A 20,977-nucleotide genomic window follows, 5' to 3' on the forward strand; every position below is an offset into this window, starting at 1 on the left:
CTTGAAAATGTGGAAGAAATGGACAAATTCTTAGAAACACACAGCCTTCCTAGGCTCAATGAAGAAGAAATAGAATTCCTGAACAGACCAATATCAAGTACCCAAATTGAAGCAGCAATAAATAAATCTTCCAAAAAAAAAAAAAAAGTCCCAGAACAGATGGTTTCACACCCAAATTTTACCAGACCTACAAAGAAGAACTGGTAACTATCTTGCAGAAATTATTCCACAACATCGAGAAGGAGGAATCTTCCCCAATACATTTCACAAAGCCAACATCACCTTGACACCAAAGCCAGGAAAGGATGCAACAATAACAACAAAAAACTAAAGACCAATATCCCTTATGAATATAGATGCAAAAATTCTCAATAAAATCCTAGCAAACCAAATTCAGCTGCTCATCAAAAAAATAATCTATCATGACCAAATGGGCTTCATCACAGATGCAGGAATGGTTCAACATATGCAAGTCTATAAATGTAATTCACCACATAAATAGAAGTAAAAACAATGACAATATGATCCTCTCAATAGATGCAGAAAAAGCATTCAAAAAAATTCAGCACCTTTTTATAAGAACTTAACAAAATAGGTATAGATGGGACTTATCTAAATATGATAACAGCCATGTACAACAAACCCACAGCTAACAACATACTGAATGGAGAAAAACTGAAAGCATTCCCACTTAGAATTGGAACTAGATAAGGTTGCCCTCTATCACCACTTCTATTCAACAAAGTACAATCAGACAAAAGAAGTAAATCAAGGGTATCGAAATTAGGGCAGAAGAAGTTAAACTATCACTCTTTGCTGACAGTATGATCTTATATCTAGAAAACCCCAAAGATTCTGCCAAGAGACTACTAGAATTGATAAATAAATTCAGCAAGGTCTCAGGTTACAAAATCAATGTACACAAATCAGTAACATTCATATATACCAACAACAGTCAAGCTAAGAACCAAATCAAAGACTCAATACCTTTCACAATAGCAACAAAGAAAATAAAACACCTAGGAATACATTAACTAAGGAGGTGAGATACCTCTACAGGGAGAACTACGAAACACTGAGGAAGGAAATAGCAGAGGATGTAAACAGATGGAAAACCATACCATGCATACAGATCAGCAGAATCAATATTGTTAAAATATCTATACTACCCAAAGCAATCTACAGATTTAATGCAATCCCTATTAAAATACCAACATCATTTTTTACAGATCTAGAAAAAATAATTCTACACTTTGTATGGAACCAGAGAAGACCCCATACAGCAAAAGAAACCTTAAGCAAAAAAAACAAATTGGGAGGCATCAATTTACCAGATTTCAAGCTACACTACAAGGCTATAGTAACCAAAACAGCATGGTACTGGCACAGGAACAGAGACATTGGCCAACGGAACAGGACTGAGAGCCCAGATATAAAACCATCCTCATATTGCCATCTGATCTTTGACAAAGCAGACAAAACCATACACTGAGGAAAAGAATCCCTATTCAATAAATTGTGCTGGGAAAATTGCATAGCCACATATAGAAGACTGAAACAGGATCTACACCTCTCACCACTCACAAAAATCAACCCACGATAGATAATAAGACTTTAACCTAAGGCATGAAACCGTAAGAATTCTAGAAGAAAATGTCTAAAAAACTATTATAGACATAGGCCTAGGCAAAAAATTTACTAAGACCCCAAAAGTAATCACAGCAACAACAACAATAAATAAATGGAACCTGATTAAATAAAACACTCCTACACAGCCAAGAAAACTATTATTAAAGTGAATAGACAACCTACAGAATGGGAGAAAATATTTGCATGTTATACATCCAATAAAGGGCTAATAACCAGAATCTATATAGAACTCAGGAAAAATCAGCAAGAAAAAATCAAACAACCCCATTAAAAAGTGGGCATGGAACATGAACAGAAACTTTTCAAAAGAGGATAGACTAATGGGCAAAAAACATACAAAAAATGCTCAACATCTCTAATCATCAGAGAAATGCAAATCAAAACCACAATGAGATATCACTTCATCTCCAGTGAGAATAGCTTTTATCAAGAAGTCCCAAAACAACAGGAACACTCATACACTGCTGGGGGACTGAAAACTAGTACAACCTCTATGGAAAATAGTATGGAGATACCTCAGAGAACTAAAAGTAGAACTGCCATTTGATCCAGCAATCCCACTACTAGGTATTTACCCAAAGGCAAAAAGGACATTCTATAAAAAAGACATCTGCACTCAAATGTTTATAGCAGCACAATTCACAATTGCAAAGATGTGGAAACAACCCAAGTGCTCATCAGTACAAGAGTGGATAAATAAAATGTGGTACATGTATACTGTGGAGTACTACTCAACCATAAAAAAAGTGGTGAACTACTTCTTCTATTATCCCGGACGGGGCTGGAGCACATTCTACTAAGTATCACAGGAAATGGAAAAACAAACACATGTACTCACCATTAAATTGGTACTAATCAATCAAAATTTATGTGCACACATGGAAGTAGCAGTCATCTGGTGTTAGGTGGGTGGGAGGGAGGAGGAGGGAATGGGTAAACTCACACCTAACAGGTATGGTGTGCACTGTCTGGGAGATGGGCACACTTGTAGCTCTGACTTGGGTAGTGCAAAGGCAATTTATGTAACCAAAGCATTTGTACCCCCGTAATATTCTGAAATTAAAAGAAAGAAAACATGAGTAAATTCCTTTATAGTTCTGGAGTGGTGAATGCCCTTCTACCATGACAAACTCCAAAAGCCATAAAAGTAAAATAAATGAACTTATTTATAGCAAAAATTAAATAAAAAGCTGAACAAACAAAAGACAAATGACAAACTAAGAAAAATTACATGAATCTCAGATCACAGACACAAAGAACTTATTTCTAGCAAATAGAAACGGGAAGTAAAAAGACCAACAACACAAAAGAAAAATAGGCATGAACAAGCAGTTCACAGAAAAAGCAATACACATGGCATCTTAAAAATATTGACTCATAATCAATAAGCATACTTTATCTCATTATTTATATCTTTAATTTTTCTGAGCAATGTTTTATAGTTTTCAGTTTACAATTTGGCACATTATTCATTAAATTCATCCCCAAGTATTCCCTAAGTTTTGGTGCTGACATAAATTGTATTGTAAGTGTATTTCAGTTTCTGATTGTGCACTGCAATAGAAATATAATTAATTTTTGTATTCCAAGACCTTGCTAAAGTGCTTCTTTGTAGATGCTATCAGGTTTTGTATAAAATGGCCATTTTGTCTGCAAAAAAACACAGTGTTGCTTTTTCCTTTCCAATCTGTATGTCTGTTATTACTTTTTCTTGCCTTATTACAGAATTCTATATCCAGATAAAATATTCTTCATGAATGAAGGTGAAATAAAAACATTTTCAGATGAAGAAAACTAAGAAAATCTACCACCAGAAGACCTGGTCTAAAAGAAGTGCTAAAAGAATTTCTTCAGACAGGAAAGAAATCATAACAGAAGGAAACTTAGAGCCAGGAATGAAGACTGAAACTTCTGGGTAAATATAATAACCTATTCTTTTCCTCTTGACTTTTTAAAGTTATATTTGATAGTTGAAAGAAAAAATTATAACCCTGTCTGATATGATGCTTAATGTACAGAGAGGTAATATTAAGGTAACTGTATCATGAAGTGGGAAGGGTAAGAACCTGAATGGTGGTTAAGTTTTCTACACTCTACCTAAAATAGTAAAATGTTGCTATAAGTAGCCTGTGACAAATATGTATGTTTCTATATCTATATATAAATACACATATACACACACAAATACATTTTTTAATCCCCAGAGTAACCACTGTAGATATTATAAAAGAGATATGCTAAAAAACCTACACCTGCAAGTCTTTATTCATACCCTTCAGCTAAGAATGATCTTCTCCAGTTTCTTCTACAAGATCAATTATTAACATTTTTCCTTACTTTCTTTTCACTGTGTTCATACACACACATACTTTTTGGTTTTTTTAAATTATCTGAAACGAAGTTGTAGCTATTAAGTAATTTCACCCATAAATATTAATACTTTATCATACATTTTCTAAAAATAAAGACTTTCTGGCATATGTAGCATTAATGCCAAATCACACCTAGGAAAGTTAAAAATAATTCAATAATATCATCTAACATATAGTCATATTCAAATATCCCCCATTTGTCTTCTCAATTTTTTTACTGGCTATTTTCTTCCTTGACCCAGGATCCAATGAAGGTTCATATATTGTGTTTGGTTGCTATATCTCTTTATTCTCTTTTAATCAAAAGTAGTTCCCCTCACCTTTTTGGGGGGGGGTTGTTTTTTCATGACACTGACGTTTTTGAAAAAGCCAATTGTCTTACAGAATGTCCCATACATTGCGATTCTGTCTCACTGTTTCTTCATAATTAGATTTCAGTTAATATTTTTGGCAAGACAATTACATAAGTGAAGTTCTGTGCTCCTTATTGCATAATAACTGTAGACCCATGGAAAGCTTGTATCATTATTAACACTGCTAGACCTCATCACTTGATTAAGGTGGTGACCTTCAGCATCCTTCCATTATAAAAATATATTTTGCTCTTTGTAATTAATGTCTATAGGGTGATACTTTGAAATCATGTGAATATCTTCTTTATTTTACTATTTACTTCATTTAATTTTTTGTCTCCCCCACTAGATTGTAAGCTTCACAAGGGCAGAGATTTCTGTCTTTTTAATTCATTGCTGTATCCTCAGTGCTGATAAAAGTGTTTGGGACATAGCAGACCTTCAATAAGTGTATATTGAATGAATCATCACTAGTTGAATACCTCTGTATTCTCCACAAGACCATGAACAACTTAAGGGCAAAGGTGATGTTTTCTTAATCTTTGTATTTGTAGAAAATAAGCACAGTACATACCACATAGTAAAGATTCAATTAATGCTATTTTAATTTTTAAGGACCATGGGTAAATCAGTTACAAATATAGGCCTTACACGTTTTCATGATGTATAAAGTGTTAAAAACTCTATTTAACTGTATTACTACATGAAATAATGAAAGTTATTTTAACATTTCTTCTTAAAATAAACTATGAAAATCCTAATTTAAAATTCAAGGTTCTCAGGAAAAAAGTATTAAATTATGTAATACATATGAATTTTTGTCAGCTTTGTTTTGCCAGCTTACATATTTAATGGTGTTTTACTGATACAATGCTAAAACGCCAAATTCCTTTTTAAGCAATACTAAGTTACTTTACCTGTAATGCTTTTAATGTCTCCTTCAAACCTTCTATTTCTTTTTCTTTTATTTCTGTAGCAAGTTGATATTTTCCCTTTAAATAAAAGACTACATATTTCAATACTTTCTAATGTAAATGATATTACAAAAGGGTAAAATTTAAGAGCTCAAGAACCAAAATCTCTACTTTAAACCTAATATTTCACAGGCTTGAACCTCGTATCTACAATATAAATTACATTTCTAATGACTTAAAAATATTGTAAAATTATAATAAGGCCATTATATGGTTATAATTATCATGAAATGGAATGTCTTATTATAACAACAAATCATTTTCTCAGTAGAGCATTCCTGAGAACTTATAGGAAGTTTATAATTATTTAATTCATACAACTAGAATAAATATATTCTAATTAATAAAATACAGGTACATTTATCTTGTGACTGTAAGGATATGGGAGAATTTTTAAAAGAAGGTCTTTTGCTAAAAATAATAAACTATAAATTATTATAAATGATATGTTCATTGATATAATAAAATATGTATTAACTAGATAGCTAGAGAAAATATTTAGTGCCAGATAAATTTCTAGGTTTGCTGGAGTTGTATCCTCTTTGCCAGTTGGTATACACCCAAACGTAAGTCACTTCAATGTTTTTTAAAGACGATAATCACATTGAAAAAGCACTAGAAACATACTATAGTTAATAGAAACATTGTAGTAGCATGGTAAGAACATTAATTTGGGGGCTGAAGAGGTATGAGTACTAGTCTAGACTTTGCCACTTCAAAGTGAGACCTTTGGCAAGTCATTTATTCTTGCTAGGCCTCAGTATTCTCAATTGTAAAAGGACAGAAGTCAAGTAACGTAATTATCTTGGGGCCTTTCTGTTTCTAAGATTTTAGGCAGTTAACCATCTCCATTAGTTTATTACTAATGCTCTTTTCTATTATGGTAAACAACTGATAATTAAATGCATTTAGTTATGTTTTAAATTATTTTAAAAAATTAATACATACCTTTTCTTCTTCCAAGGCACACATCTTCATTTGCAACTGATAAACAATTTTAAAAATTAAAATACAGGTAGGTAAACTGTTAACAGTGATTTACACTGGTCAGTGAGAGTTCAGAAACATTTTACACATCTATATTGTTTGAACTTAATATAGTGTGAATATGTTACTTTCAGATTCAGAAAATAAAATAAAGATATAAAAGGATAAAAAAAGCCCGTCAGCCAGGCACGATAGTTCATGCCTGTAGTCCTAGCACTCTGGGTGGCAGAGGTGGGAGAATTGCTTAAGGTTTGGAGTTCCAGACCAGCTTGAACAAAAGTGAGACACCATCTCTAAAAAAATAGAAAAAAAATTACCCGGGCATAGTGGCACACACCTGCTGTCCTAGCTCTCGGGAGGCTGAGGCAGGAGGATCACTTGAGCCCAGGAGTTTGGGGCTGCAGCGAGCTATGATGATGCCACTGCACTCTAGCCAGGGTGACAGAGCAAGATGCTAAGAAAAAAAAAGCCAGTCAGTAAATGAACAATTTATTTATTTTTAAATTTTTTTAGAGACAAGGTCTCACTATATTGTCTAGGCTAGACTCCAACTCCTGGGAGCAAGTGATCCTCCTGCCTCAGCCTCCCAAGCAGCTGGGAACTAGAAGTGCACACCACTGCACCTGGTTGTAAATGGACAATTTAATCACACTGATTAGAGATATCAATCAACCTTGATAGTTTCATTTTCCCCTCCAGAAGTTTTTTCCTTAAATGTCTGAATACTTTGCCATCTACTCCTAAATAATAGCATGTATCATTTTCTGAAGGTACAATTTTCTGAATTAATGTCATTTGTATTTGCATTGGCAATATGTATGTTCTGAAAATTTTTTAAAACTCATGCAGTGGTCTAATAAATAACTTTTTAAAAAAATGACATTTCAAAACAGAAAAATTAAAGTGCATGTGCCAAAGGAAAATTATAAAATATTCTAAGCAGCAATAAGGATATTAGCTAAAATTTTCAAGGAATAAAGTTTTTCGTTGGAACTTCCCTATCTCCTTTTTCACACTTCTCACTTATATTCAAGAACCCTTTCTATGAGGTAAACACAAACAAAAAAAGATGGAAAAAAAAAAGAACACAAGAGCACTTTCTCCTTTACCCTTCAGATATATGTATTGGTATCTTGCCCAAAGGTCCTTGTGATAGCAGAGACACAGACTTAACTCTTTCATAGAGAATACTATGCTACGCTTTTGGCTTCTGCTTCCTTACCCTTCAAATAAAACTCCTGTAACTTTGGTTAGGTCTATCTCAAATTAAAGGAAAAAAGTCTGTCATTTATTTAAACAAATTCATACTAAGGTGTAAATTATCAAGAACCTTTAACCCACTAATGACGTAAATTATATAGGTTTATTTCTTTATGTGCATTTCTTTTTCTAAACACACACACTTGTATAGAGATGAAGATAAAAGGGAAGGAAGAAAAAAGAAAAAATGATGATGTGAGATAAATATAAGGAAAAAAACTTTCAGAGAATATTTTACATGAACACATTTTCTTAAACTAGTATTTTCTAACTAGGAACTAAAGAAAATTTTGAGACAGTCAAGAAGAGCTACAGATTTAAAATTGGCTGAAGGTGTTGCTATTAATTTCTTCAATCTTTTTTCTCTATTTTTCTACTTCTATTTCTTAGTTACTGATGGTTGACATTTACCGAGGCTTCAGCATGTAATAATTATCTCTCCTCATCCTTGACATCCCCCTACTTACATCTCAACTTTTCATCATAATGTTATCAATCTACTTGGGTAAAGTGGGGTAATATGAAAAAGGGAAGATTCTAGGACAGTCTAATAAAAAGAGAGAAAGAGGAAAGGGAAGGGAAAGAACACGAACACACAAAACCCACTTGCTTAAATTATTCAGGACAGATGAAAACACATCTCCATCTCTAAGAAAATAGATTTCCCAATTTCCCTTCTTAACTAACTCATTTGACTATCACATACTTTATTATCAGTTGTTATTCAAAAGAACTTCATTCATTTCCTACTTTCCATAATACCATCTTGTCTTTTTCGTCTTTGTTGAGTATGGAGAACAGCTTGCCATAATATTCACAGAAAGAAAAGGAAATGCAGTATTTACAACTGTAGTTCTTGTCTATCCTTATGAAATTACCTGCTTTTTAAAGACAGCCATTGCTTCTTTGTGTTGCTTTGCTAATGTTTCCTTTTGATTCTGAAGCGTTTCCTATTTTAAAAATTATGAGAAGTTAAAAGACAAATTCTAGTAACTCAATTTTAAATCTTAATTGTATTCACAATTTAAATAAAAATTAAATATACTTTTTGCCTATATTATGTTATGCTCTTGATATGCAACTTCAAACCAATTTTATTATTTTTTAATTGTCATGGAATCATTATACAAAAATACTGCTTCCAGTTGCTTCATCAGGATAAAAACACATTGCTTTTTAAATTTTTAAACTGGACATGATTTGCTTCAAAGCTTTCCTCAAGAAAACATCTTTTAACTAAAAGTTACTATTACAAAATGAACAGTCCTAGTACACAAGCAGACTATATAGTCTTAGGGTTTCCAGAGAAATCAGTGTTATTATCCAAGCACTAATGCTTACCTGTCCACATATATATCTTTAAATTCACTGAAATAATTTTTTTTTTTTTTTTTGAGACAGAGTCTCCCTCTGTTGCCCGGGCTAGAGTGCCATGGCGTCAAGCTCACAGCAACCTCAAACACCTGGGCTTAAGCAATCCTTCTGCCTCAGCCTCCTGAGTAGCTGGGACTATAGGCATGCGCACCCATGCCCGGCTAATTTTTTCTCTTTTTAGTTGTTTGGCTAATTTCTTTCTATTTTTAGTAGAGACAAGGTTTCGCTCTTGCTCAGGCTGGTCTCAAACTTCTGACCTTGAGCAATCCGGCCGCCTCGGCCTCCCAGAGTGCCAGGATTACAGGCATGAGCCACCGCACCCAGCCTGAAATAATTTTTTATAAAACCAAAACTACCCCAGGGAATTTTTGAAAAAAAAACCACATATATAATTCCATTTTTTTTTCTTCCCTTCTCCCCCTTTTTTTGGTGGAGGTTGTATGTTCTGTTCTTTCGATTCAAGATGACTTTAAATTCTTCTATTTTTGTCAAAGTTAATAATTCTTATTAAAAAATCAGGTCTCAAAGTGTCAAATTTTTCAATTTTTTCAAATTTTTCGAAGTGGCACTTTCAAATTTTTATTTGCCTTCAGATTTCTAAATAATTATGTTATCAATTTTAAAAGTGTATCTATGGATCTCCTATTATGAGAGTTGCAAGTTTAGCTTTTTTATACAACCATTACCCCACACCACCTCCCTTATTCTTCCAATAGAGTTATATCAAAATCATGGCTTAGGGAGCTGGGGGCAAGGGCAATATATGTAACCTAAATATTTGTACCCCCATAATATGCTGAAAAAAAAAACTTTGATCAAATAAATTTAGATACCTTTTGTCCTATTAAAAAAAAAACTTGGCCAGGCACAGTGGCTCACGTCTGTAATCCTAGCATTCTGGGAGGCCAAGGTGGGAGGATCACTTGAGCTCAGGAGTTCGAGACCAGCCTGAGCAAGAGAGACCCTGTCTCTACTAAAAATAGAAAGAAATTAGCCAAACAACTAAAAAGAGAAAAAATTAGCCAGGCTTGGTGGTGCATGCCTATAGTCCCAGCTACTCCGGAGGCTGAGGCAGGAGGATTGTTTGAGCCCAGGAGTTTGAGGTTGCTGTGAGCTAGGCTGACACCATGGCACTCTAGCCTCGGCAACAGAGTCAGACAGTCTCAAAAACAAACAAACAAAAAATCGTGGCTTAAATCAATAGTATTTACACTGTCATGACTAAGTAATTATTATTCAATGTTAAGCCATATAGTATGCCATGATATTTTTATTTCTATACAACTTTTTATCTGAAGTTAGTAATTAGTTTAAAATATTTTTATTTATTTATTTTTTATTTTTTTTTGAGACAGAGTCTCACTCTGTTTCCCAGGCTAGAGTGAGTGCCGTGGCGTCAGCCTAGCTCACAGCAACCTCAAACTCCTGGGCTCAAGCGATCCTTCTGCCTCAGCCTCCCGAGTAGCTGGGACTACAGGCATGCGCCACCATGCCTGGCTAATTTTTTCTATATATATTTTTAGTTGTCCAGATAATTTCTTTCTATTTTTAGTAGAGACGAGGTCTCACTCTTGCTCAGGCTGGTCTCAAACTCCTGACCTCAAGCGATCCACCCGCCTCGGCCTCCCAGAGTACTAGGATTACAGGCGTGAGCCACCGTGCCCGGCCTAGTTTAAAATATTTTAATTCACACAGCTAATTTAAAAAATTAATACTGCCTGTTCCACAATCTATATCAGTTGGCTCATATTCTTAGATGCCAAAAAAAAAAAAATTGAATGAAAAAGGCAAAGAAAGAAGATCCCAAGAATGACCAAGAACTGTATAGGAAACCACACAGATTTAGAAAAGCTGCAGATATTTGACAAAATCAGAGGCTATCCCCAAAGTTTTTCCTGTGAAAATTAAGTTAACTCTAATCCAGTCCTGCAAGGAAGGAAGAAGGAAAGAATGAGTCCATTGGAGATTTCAGGAATAGGTTCTTTGTGGAATAGATTCTGAAGATGTGGTAACATCTAGCTCTTTCCTTTTTTGTGAATAGCCTTAAATCCAAAAACAGGGGATTTAATATGCAACAAATTTGAAATGGGAAATAGCTGTATTACCAAATCTCCAAATCTAGATCTTCAAAAAGGGCTTAGAACAAAAGCAGAATAAACTGATGGCTTTATAGATAAAACAACTAAATACTCTCACTATATTCATTGAGCACTGGGAAAAGTGGGCCTCTTGATAAAGACACCTATAGATACTTATTATAAGCAGAAAGGACATTAGAAAAATAATTGCCATGTTCTAGCTAAGAAAATAAAGGGGAAAAAAAATCAAGTGGGCAAATCAATGGTATTGCTCTGGGGGAAAATCATGCACCCAACTTCTCATTTTATCTTCAAACTTGCAAAGAGAAATTTCTCTAAATATTAAAAGAAACCTCTCCCTTGGAGTGAATGAACTACTCAGATAATAGGCATCTCTAATAATCCACAGATTATTATGCTTGTTTCAGCCTATAACTGTTACCCTTGGATCCCCAAGTAAGAAATATTATTTTCTCCTTTGTGACACCACACCCATTAACTTAAAAGATAGGGATCTATTATGTAAATAGAATTGCAAAATTAAATTCTCTCCTGATCTTTTTTGTAAGATCCCTGAGGACTTTTCTATTCATAATCAGATCATAGCTAATTTGCATATTGACTTATTGGTAAACTTGTGCATGATCAAACCAAATTGTAGAGCTCCATGAAGTGGTACCTTTGTGGGCAAAAAGTTTCACTGATATCAGCGGCAAAGTTCAGATCAACCCATCTAAACTTCTACCTACGTTTACAAAATACCTCTAAAACCAGAAGCTAAAGAAGAACTAAAGCCAACAGTCCAAAGGGGAAAGGATGAATCATACATTCTACCAATCTTTAAACACTGTTGTTTCCCAGTTAAGAAACCAAAATAAGTGAAAATAAAGATTTGTTCAGGACCTTAAGGCCATAAACAAAATAAAAATTTTACTCACTTCTTCATAGCACTGAGCCCAAATACTATTTTACCTTCAGTGCTACCTGAGGCTGCATATTTTACCACTATATTTTATTTTTACCACTATATTTTAACACTATATGTATTCTGCTTTCTATGGTGTCCCTTTAGCTCAAGATAGTCAACACCTATTTGTTTTTTCCTGAGAAAGTCAATAATTTACCTCTACAGTTATACCTCAGAGATTTAGTGAGGAACCTTAAGGACCTTAAATTTCCCTGTAACACTATAGTTATATGATATGTGGACAAGGTTTTGCTATGCTCTAAAGATGAGGAGAGCTCTAAGACTGACTCCATTTATCAACTTACTGTTTTAGCAAAGACATGAAAATACACAAAAAAGTTTAGAATTTTGTCAAAACAAAGTAAACTATTTAGGGTATGATTTATCCCAAGGGGGTAAATCTATCACTTCTGATGAATTATAACCTGTTCAATACTTTCCAAGGCTGGTTACTAAGAGACAATTAAGAAGTTCTCTGAGTTTCACTGGCCATTGCAGACACTGGGTTCCAAACTTTCTAAAATCACTATACTTCCATGTAACTTAAGTCCTCAATAATGGAATCTCTCCCTCAGGAACTTCAACAAGAATTTTGTGATTTAAAAATTACTCTTCAATAGTCCCCCTCCTTGGGGCCTTCCTAATCATCATAAAGCTTTCTATCTATTTGCACCTGAGCAATGTAGGTAAGCCCTTAACACTCTAATAGAACACCACCAGGAATCATTAGAATCCAATTTTACTACAGTCTTCCCTTAGACCTACTGGCAAAAGCCAACTCCTTGTCTAAGGGCAATATTATCAGCTGCTAAACTAGTAGAGGCTTCTACTGGCTTAGTTTAAGGATGTTTAAACTTCATGGTTCCTCATGCTGTGCAATCTTTGTTGCTTACTAAAAACACAGTTCTCAGGAAGTAGGATCACCTCCTATGAACTCTTATTACTTTCTCCCCCACGTATTTCCACTCAATACTATAATACTTTAAAGCCCGCTATTAGAAAAATACCACGATTTCACTTACATATGGAATCTAAAAACATCAAACTTATAGAAGTTAAGAGTAGAATGGTGATTAACAGAAGCTGGGGAGGTGGGAGATGTTGGGTGGAGGGAATGGGAAGATGTTGATCAAGGGATACAAAGTTCCAGTGAGACAGAAAGAATAAGTTTTTGAGATCTATTGCACAGCATGGTGACCATAGTTAATAATAAAGTATATTTCAAAATTGCTGAAAGAAATTTTAAATGTTCTGACTACAAAAAAATAAGTAGTGAGGTGATAGATACGTTAATTAGCTTGATATAACCATTCCACTCTATGTATGTATATACACACACACACACACACACACACACACGTAGGTTTACCAAAACATCGCATTGTACCCCATAAATATATATAATTATTTGTTGATTAAAAATCAAAATTTAAATAAAGCATGAAAACTAAAAAAAAAAAACCTAATTTACTCATTCCTCATTTTTAATTTGCAAAAACTATGCAACAATACTATTTGACAATTGCCCCCTAAAATTGCTAATAAGTCCATCATATAATCTTACCTAATTTTACATATATGCACACATGATTAATTTTACTTTTTATGTTATTCATTTTACATATGTATATATACACATATGGTGTTCATTTTATATATAGCATACAAAGATATGAATTTTAAAAAGGTTAAAATTAAATGTTTTTATCTTTTAGTGAAAAAAAATATATGTATACACACACACTAATGTCTTAAGAGAGATGGGGATTGAACAGAGTACCTGGCAAACTTTCTTCCAAGAGATATTTTGAAGATCAGTAACTTCCTATGTAAAATATCTCTTTGATCTTTATTTCTAATAAATGTTGCTTACAGAGAAACTTTTTTTAAAAGCCTGGTACTCTTTTTCCATTACCCAGAGAAGGGGAAATCCATGATGATCTAGTCTCTGAGCAATGACTATGCCTCAGAAAGACTTATTAGGAACACCCCTTAGATTAAATCTAGGTTTAATCTTTTTTGTTGATGGGCCATTTTTTGAAATTGAAAGGGGGAAAATATTAGGCAGGATACACCGCAACAGTCTCAGCTGACACCTAAATTATGACTCCCTTATCAGAGTTCTAATCAGCCCAGATGACAGAACTTATACTACTCAGCAAAACTTGCCAATTGTTAAGAGATAAGAGAGTTAATACCAATAGCAGCTACGCTGTTGGAGTTGCCCAGGGTTTTGGAACACTGTAGAAACCATGAGGGTTTCTGACCTCAGCAGGAATCCCAGTTTCATATGGTCAACAATTTTAAGTGCTCTAATGCTTCCTAAGGAGGTGGCTATCATAAAGCCACACCAAAAGGGATAACATAAACGCTAAAGGAAATGTACTAATCTTTATGACACATGAGGGTCCTGACCCTTGTGATATCCAAAAAGCCAAATCTTTGGAGAAGTTTAAAAAGGCTGTTTTGTAATGCTCACAACTGGCTCCAGAGTCTAAAAAGAAAACATGATTATAAATTACAAAAAGAAAATCTTTCAGGACACTTTCAGGACAGACACTTGGTGGCACCAGAGGACCTCAATGGAACTTGCAAAAATTTTACATAAAATTACTCATCAGAGCAAGAACAAATTGAATATTACACTCAATTAGCATTGGTGGGGAAATTTTACTATGCTTACTGAGGATGTCCCCGTTGCACATTTCCGTCACCAGCACCATTCTGGTAAAACTGTTATCCTTGTAAATCCAAGTCTCAGGGTCCCTATAATCACTTCCAAATGCACTTCCTAAAATTAACCCCTGCAATGAGTTCTGAATGTTTTCTCATCATTGCTTAAATCTTCTTAGGATAAACTGAAACCTTTTGTTGCCAGAGAGGTACAGTCTGTAAATAGAAAAAAATTTTTTTATTTTATATTTCCAACCTGAGGATCCCCAGTGACAGAATCATTCATTTTACTGGGACTATCATTAAAGAACTTTGCAAAGCCTTGTCACTTATTTAGAAACTTCATTGCCTCCATCATCCTCAATCTTTAGGAAAAGTCAAGAGCTAATGGCATATTAAATCTAACACTCTTGAATTTCCATGAGCAAGAAAAGGTTACCTCTAACTCACAATACCAAGAAGTCAATACTCTTGACACTCATTGGCTTTCACCATTTAAACTTGTTAGAAATTGCCCTACGTACGAAGTTGACTACTTCTCTGATTTTGGACACTTCCTTACTTCAGACAAATGTGGTAAAGCACTCCAAGAGACTCATGCAATATGCTTCATAGTCTCATCACCAACAGATAAAAGTTGCCTTTCCTCTACATGACTTAAAACTTGGAGACAATGTCTCCTGAAAATAACCCCTGCTATGAAGTACCTGGACTACTAGCACAGTAGCTAAACTCCAGGGCATAGATCCTTGGCTTCATGTCTCCTAAAAGAACAGACACTAGGTTTCACCCTCCAGTACTTGGACTGCCATTCCATCAAGAAATTTAAAACTAAGGCGTCAAGAAAATGTCAGAAGCAGGTTGTCTTCAGAAAGAAACAGCTTCCACCCAAGAGCTTTGGATCAAGAAGGAAACTATTAAATATATGATATAGACAGCCTCCATCCAAGACCTACAGAATAAGATCTAGATCAGGGGTCAACAAACTATGACCCACAGGCTAAATCTCGCCAACTGTCTGTTTTTGTATGACTTGTGAGCTAAGAATTATTTTTATACTTTTTTAATGGCTAAAAAGAAAAAGAATTTTAAAAATACTTCAAATCATTTTAAAAATTGTATGAATTTAAATTTTAGTGTCTATAAATAACATTTTATAGGAACATAGCCACATTTATTCATTTAAGTACTGCTCATGAGCTGTGTTCACACTACAACAGAGTTGAGTGGTAGTGACGGAGACCACATGGTCCACAAAGCCTGAAATATTTACTATGACTCTTTAAATAAAAACCAATATCCAATCTGGATAATCAGAGCCACAGATTGTGATGCTTTGATTTGCAGGCATTTGTTCTTTATTTTCCTAGATATCTGCTTTCCTCTTTGTTGATAATCCAGAACCTTAAGTGAGTAAACACATCTTATTTATTAACTATGATATTTCTAAGGTCTTTACCCTTAACATTGCTCTCTGCATTCTTGGCCACTCTGTGGTATGAGTCCAATCACTAACTGAATCTGTTTGTGATTTGGAGATGGCCTCTGTTCTTTTGGTTTAATACAGGTATTCTTGGCTGCTGGCTTAGAAGTGATCTACAAATTCTGATGATAATCTTTTCCTTAGTATTTTTCCATGTCAGTGTATTCAAATATACAACTTCTGGAGTCTTAAATACTGTTGCACAGCCACTGCCTTATTAAATGATCCAACAAGTGATCATCCAAGAATAGGAAAAACTGATACATAAATATAGATACATACATACACACACACACACACACACCCATCACCAGAAACAACCTTATATGCTATCATGACTCATCATCAAGCAGCATAAATCTTGATTGATCACATTCTAAATAATAAAGTTCTATTCTCCAGCTCAGGCTGAAGAAGCAAAGGGAGACTGAGAACTGAAACCACCTGTATCAATACAACAGAACTATTAGTACTAACAACTGAGAATACCTGTGTCAACACAACTTAAGTTTCTGTTCCAGGAAACCTTTACCTAGTAAATACAAGATTATAAAAACCAATAAATTATATCACTGTTTCAGGTTACAAAAAAAAATTATCTGAGACAATAGTTTATTTGGGTAGACACTTGGTTTATCAAATAATAATTTACTCTCATGACTAGCTTCAAGAGCCTCATGTTACTATATTCACCAATCTTAAAATACTATGTTACAAAATTTGCCCAATCTCAATCAATGCCCTTCCTTAAAAGAACTGTCTAAAGCCACTCAGGCCTAGACCTCATAGCCCTCTACATATTCCAATTCTGATTTGCCCCTTTTGAAACACTACTAAGATTCTGTAGTGTTTTCACTTACTGCAATGAGTCCTACTAAACACAGTTGCTTTATTAACAAGTTCTTTGGTGATATTTTGGCGAATGAGACAAGGCACTTCTAATTTACACTGCCAACAAATATGAAAGTTCCTTTTTTTCTACAAGTTTGTAAAGTAAGTTAGGAATCTGGCTTTTTCTTCAGATGGAACCCAGCTCTAATACCATTTCTTGAATAATCTACTCTTTCCCATTGATTTGAAAGCTACCTTTACCATTCACTAAATTCTCTCATGTATTTAGATTTCTGGACTCTATTATGTTCTACTGAATAACTATATACACTACCAAGCTATTTTAATTATTATAGTTTTATAATATGTTTAAAATCAAGCCTGGCTATTTCATCCTCTTCTTTTATAAAAATTTCCTGCCACCCTTGTATGTTTATTTCCACATAAACCTTAGAATCAGCTTAAGTGCCCTAAACATGCTCTTTGGATTTTAAATTGGATTTATTGACTTACTGATTAACTTAGTGAATCTGATAACTTTATACTATTGATTCTTTCTATCCAAAAACAAGATATGACTTCACATTCTGAAATCTGTTTTGAGCTTTAATTTGTACTTAGTATTTACCTGTTCTTTCTCTCCACAGACAGGTCTGTTTCCAATCTGTCCCTCATATAATCCAACCTTGGTTTTACTCCCATATATTCTGCACAACCTTGTGGATCCGTCTGGCCTCAAAATTCTAATAATTTCTAGTTTGGTCTAGAATTCTGATTCTGATTTGTTACCCCCCAAGTTCCTGTTTCAATATTGCCAAATACTGCGAACAGGGACCATCATAATTAAGCTTGCAATTTTTAGCAGTTAAGATTACTTTGCTGGAAAGGCATGAGAAATACTACCATAAGTACTTCATTACAAATAAAGCTACAGAGAAAATAAGAGCTGATACTATTTTTTCATGTTTTGTTACATTACGTAACAACGCCCGTGGAAAATATGGCACTAGTTATGAGGTTTCATTGCTTTCAAAATATTCTAATTCCCCTATAATATACAGTATGTTTCTCAGATGTAAAATAGTTCATAGCATAGTAGTTTTCAGAGTTATCCTCAGTGTTACAATATGAAAAAGCCTGAACAAAGTTTTTATTCTGTTTTCTGGTAGCCCAAATGTTACCAACAGTTTTACTTGGGATTTTCTTGAAACATTATTTAAAATAATGCATTACCCCCAAATATGTTAGAAAATGTAAAAATTAACTTTGCAATAAGGATTAGAATATACTTTAAAATAGATGCTAAAAAGCCTAATCTGAGGGGAAAAAAATACTTACCTTTTGCCATTTAAGTTCTTGTGTCTCCACAATAATTTTACCAATTTGCTCTTCATATTGAGTTTCTGCTTCCTAAATCAAAAAGAAAAAGAAAAATACCATGAAAATTAGACTTTAAAACATCCAGTTTCAGCTCTTTTGAGAAACAGTATCCTCTCACCCTTATAAGAAAAAAGCTGGACAAATTGCAAATTAAATGGACAAATCTATGATAGAACTGAGGTCCCAGATCCATCAAGTACCCCAAAATCTGGATAGAGACAGGTGCCTGGAGGGAAAAACAGAACCCCAACATTTGTTTACCTGGGACATAAGCCACTGAGTACCAGTAAGAAGACTGATTCAGCTAAAAGTCCTTAATAAATTACTAAGAGCAAAATATGGGCTACTGTAAAAATGTGAATCCCCTAGGGGTCCCCAAAATATGAAGGTTTGTACCCTCTAGCAGGCTTTTCTTGTAAGAAACCCACCAAGTGCTTACAGGGAATGAGAAAGATTTTCCCTATGGCACTGGCTGTGTAGCGGAAGAACAGTCACAAACCATCTTCCCTATTTTCCCTACAGACCAAAACTCTTAATCTGCAAGGAAAGGGCAACAAAAACTATAGCTAAGGACACTAGTGCAAAACCTGTGCATTGGGCAAGGCGACCACAGAAAACTCTAACTAGACAGACCTGTCTTCCTTTCCCCTAAGGAACAAAAGCTTTACAAGAAGAGCAATAAAAACTACCACCTGATGGGAGGATCGCTAGAGGTAAGGAGTTTGAGACCAGCCTGAGCAAGAGCGAGACTCCATCTCTATTTAAAAAAAAAACTACCACCTGAGAGCACTTGTGGAAACCCATGGCAGCTGGGAAGAGGATGACTGGAAAAACAAAGCAACAACAGTTCTATCATTGGGGGAGGAGCAAGAATACATGCTAAGTCCAGTATTACTTATGAAGGAGGGACCAAAACACTCGTGAAGAACTTATCCTGAGACTCAGGTTCACCTAAGATTGAAGCTTACTGAGAATATCAGAGAATGCCCTTCTTCCCTATCCTGCCACCACCACCTCACCAATAAGCATAAAGTAAAAAGCAGAGGAAGATACAGCTGGGAGAGCTGCAAAGACAGATTTTCTCTGGGAAGTAGCACAAAGGGAACACTCATAGTCAAGTGAGGAGGCCCAAAGCTAAGCAGTCATTTTAGAAAAACTCTCTGGGGCGGGAGGCAAGGGCAATATACATAACCTGAACTTTTGTACCCCCATAATATGCTGAAATTAAAAAAAAGAAAAGAAAAAGAAAAATGCTCTGGTTTTGTTTAAAATAATGTAATACTCCTGAACTAGCCCACACAATAAACATAAGTTTTCACTAGAGAAATCTGAAAACTTTAATAGGCAAAGTTGAAAACTGCCTCATTTGAGTGTTGAAGGTGTGCTTTAACAAACATACACAGAGCCCTTCTGCAAAAACTAGGAGATTTTTTTTCTAAGTGTTTAGGGAAATCTCTGTCACCACTAAACTAACAATACAGCAACTTCAGTGGCCACACAAAACAAAGACTGTAGACTTTTATAAATCAGTTCAGTAAAGTTACTGAGTAAACAAAGGAATACAATCAAGCAACCCTGGAAAGGGGGAAATATCTGATTTCCAGAGTTGCTACATATACAAAATGTACAATTTTCAACACAAAAGGCATGCAAAGAAACAGTAAAGTGTGACCCATACACAGGGAAAAAATTAATAGAAAATTAATAGAAACTTAGGAAGCCCAGACGTTGAACTTACTAAAGACTGTAAATCAACTATTTGAAATATGCTCCAAGAGCTAAAAGAAACCATGTACAAAAATACTATAGTCATTAAAAAGATCATAAATAAATGCTATAAACAACTTTACGCTCATAAATATGACAACTTACAGAAATGGGCCAATTCTTCAAAAATTACAAACTACCAAAACTCAACCAAAATGACAGACAATCTGAATAGCCCTGTAACACTAAAGAAACTAAATATATAATCAGAAAGCTCCCCGGAGCTTTCTAATTATATAAAATATATAAAATATATAAAAAGGAATCTCCAGGCCCAGATGGTTTCGCTAGAGAATATTACCAAACATTGAAAGAATTAACATCATTTTGACACAGTCTCTTCCAGAAAAATGTAAGAGGAGGAAACACATGCCAACTGATTTTATGAGGCTTGTTTACCATACTACCAAAACCAGACCTTGCCAGGCATGGTGGTGCATGTCTGTAGTTCCAGCTACTCAGGAAGCTGAGGCAAGAGGATCACTTGAGCCCGGAATTTGAGTTTGCTCTGAGCTAGGCTGACGCCACGGCACTCTAGCCTGGGCGACAGAGCCAGATACTGTCTCAAAAAATTAAAAAATAAATTAAAAAACCAGACCAAAAAAAGTACAAAAAGGGAAAACTCCGACCAATATCTCTCACAAATTTTGATACAAAAATCCTTAATATCAGCAAACAGAATCCAACAATATATATAAAAAAATTATACACCATGGCCAAGTGGAATTTATTCCAAGTATGCGAGGCTGGTTCACAGTTGAAAATCAATCAGTGTAATCTACCAAATTAATAAGCTAAAGAAGAAATAGCATATGATCATATCAATTG

At 34.5% G+C, this 20,977-nt stretch overlaps 1 protein-coding gene across 1 annotated transcript in view; it reads right to left on the bottom strand.

Annotated features, from left to right (window-relative positions):
• Nucleotides 1–20,977, bottom strand: part of CCDC73 (coiled-coil domain containing 73) — a 93,682-nt gene that overhangs the window by 61,393 nt on the left and 11,312 nt on the right. The window contains exons 2-5 of the mRNA XM_045557009.1: nucleotides 18,341–18,412; nucleotides 8,475–8,546; nucleotides 6,298–6,333; nucleotides 5,293–5,367 (exon numbers count right to left, since the gene is read on the bottom strand). Of these exons, the coding sequence (XP_045412965.1) occupies nucleotides 5,293–5,367; nucleotides 6,298–6,333; nucleotides 8,475–8,546; nucleotides 18,341–18,412 (255 nt within the window). The remainder of the gene's footprint in view (nucleotides 1–5,292; nucleotides 5,368–6,297; nucleotides 6,334–8,474; nucleotides 8,547–18,340; nucleotides 18,413–20,977) is intronic.

Source organism: Lemur catta, chromosome 7, assembly GCF_020740605.2.
Source record: "Lemur catta isolate mLemCat1 chromosome 7, mLemCat1.pri, whole genome shotgun sequence".
Lineage (NCBI taxonomy): Eukaryota > Metazoa > Chordata > Mammalia > Primates > Lemuridae > Lemur > Lemur catta.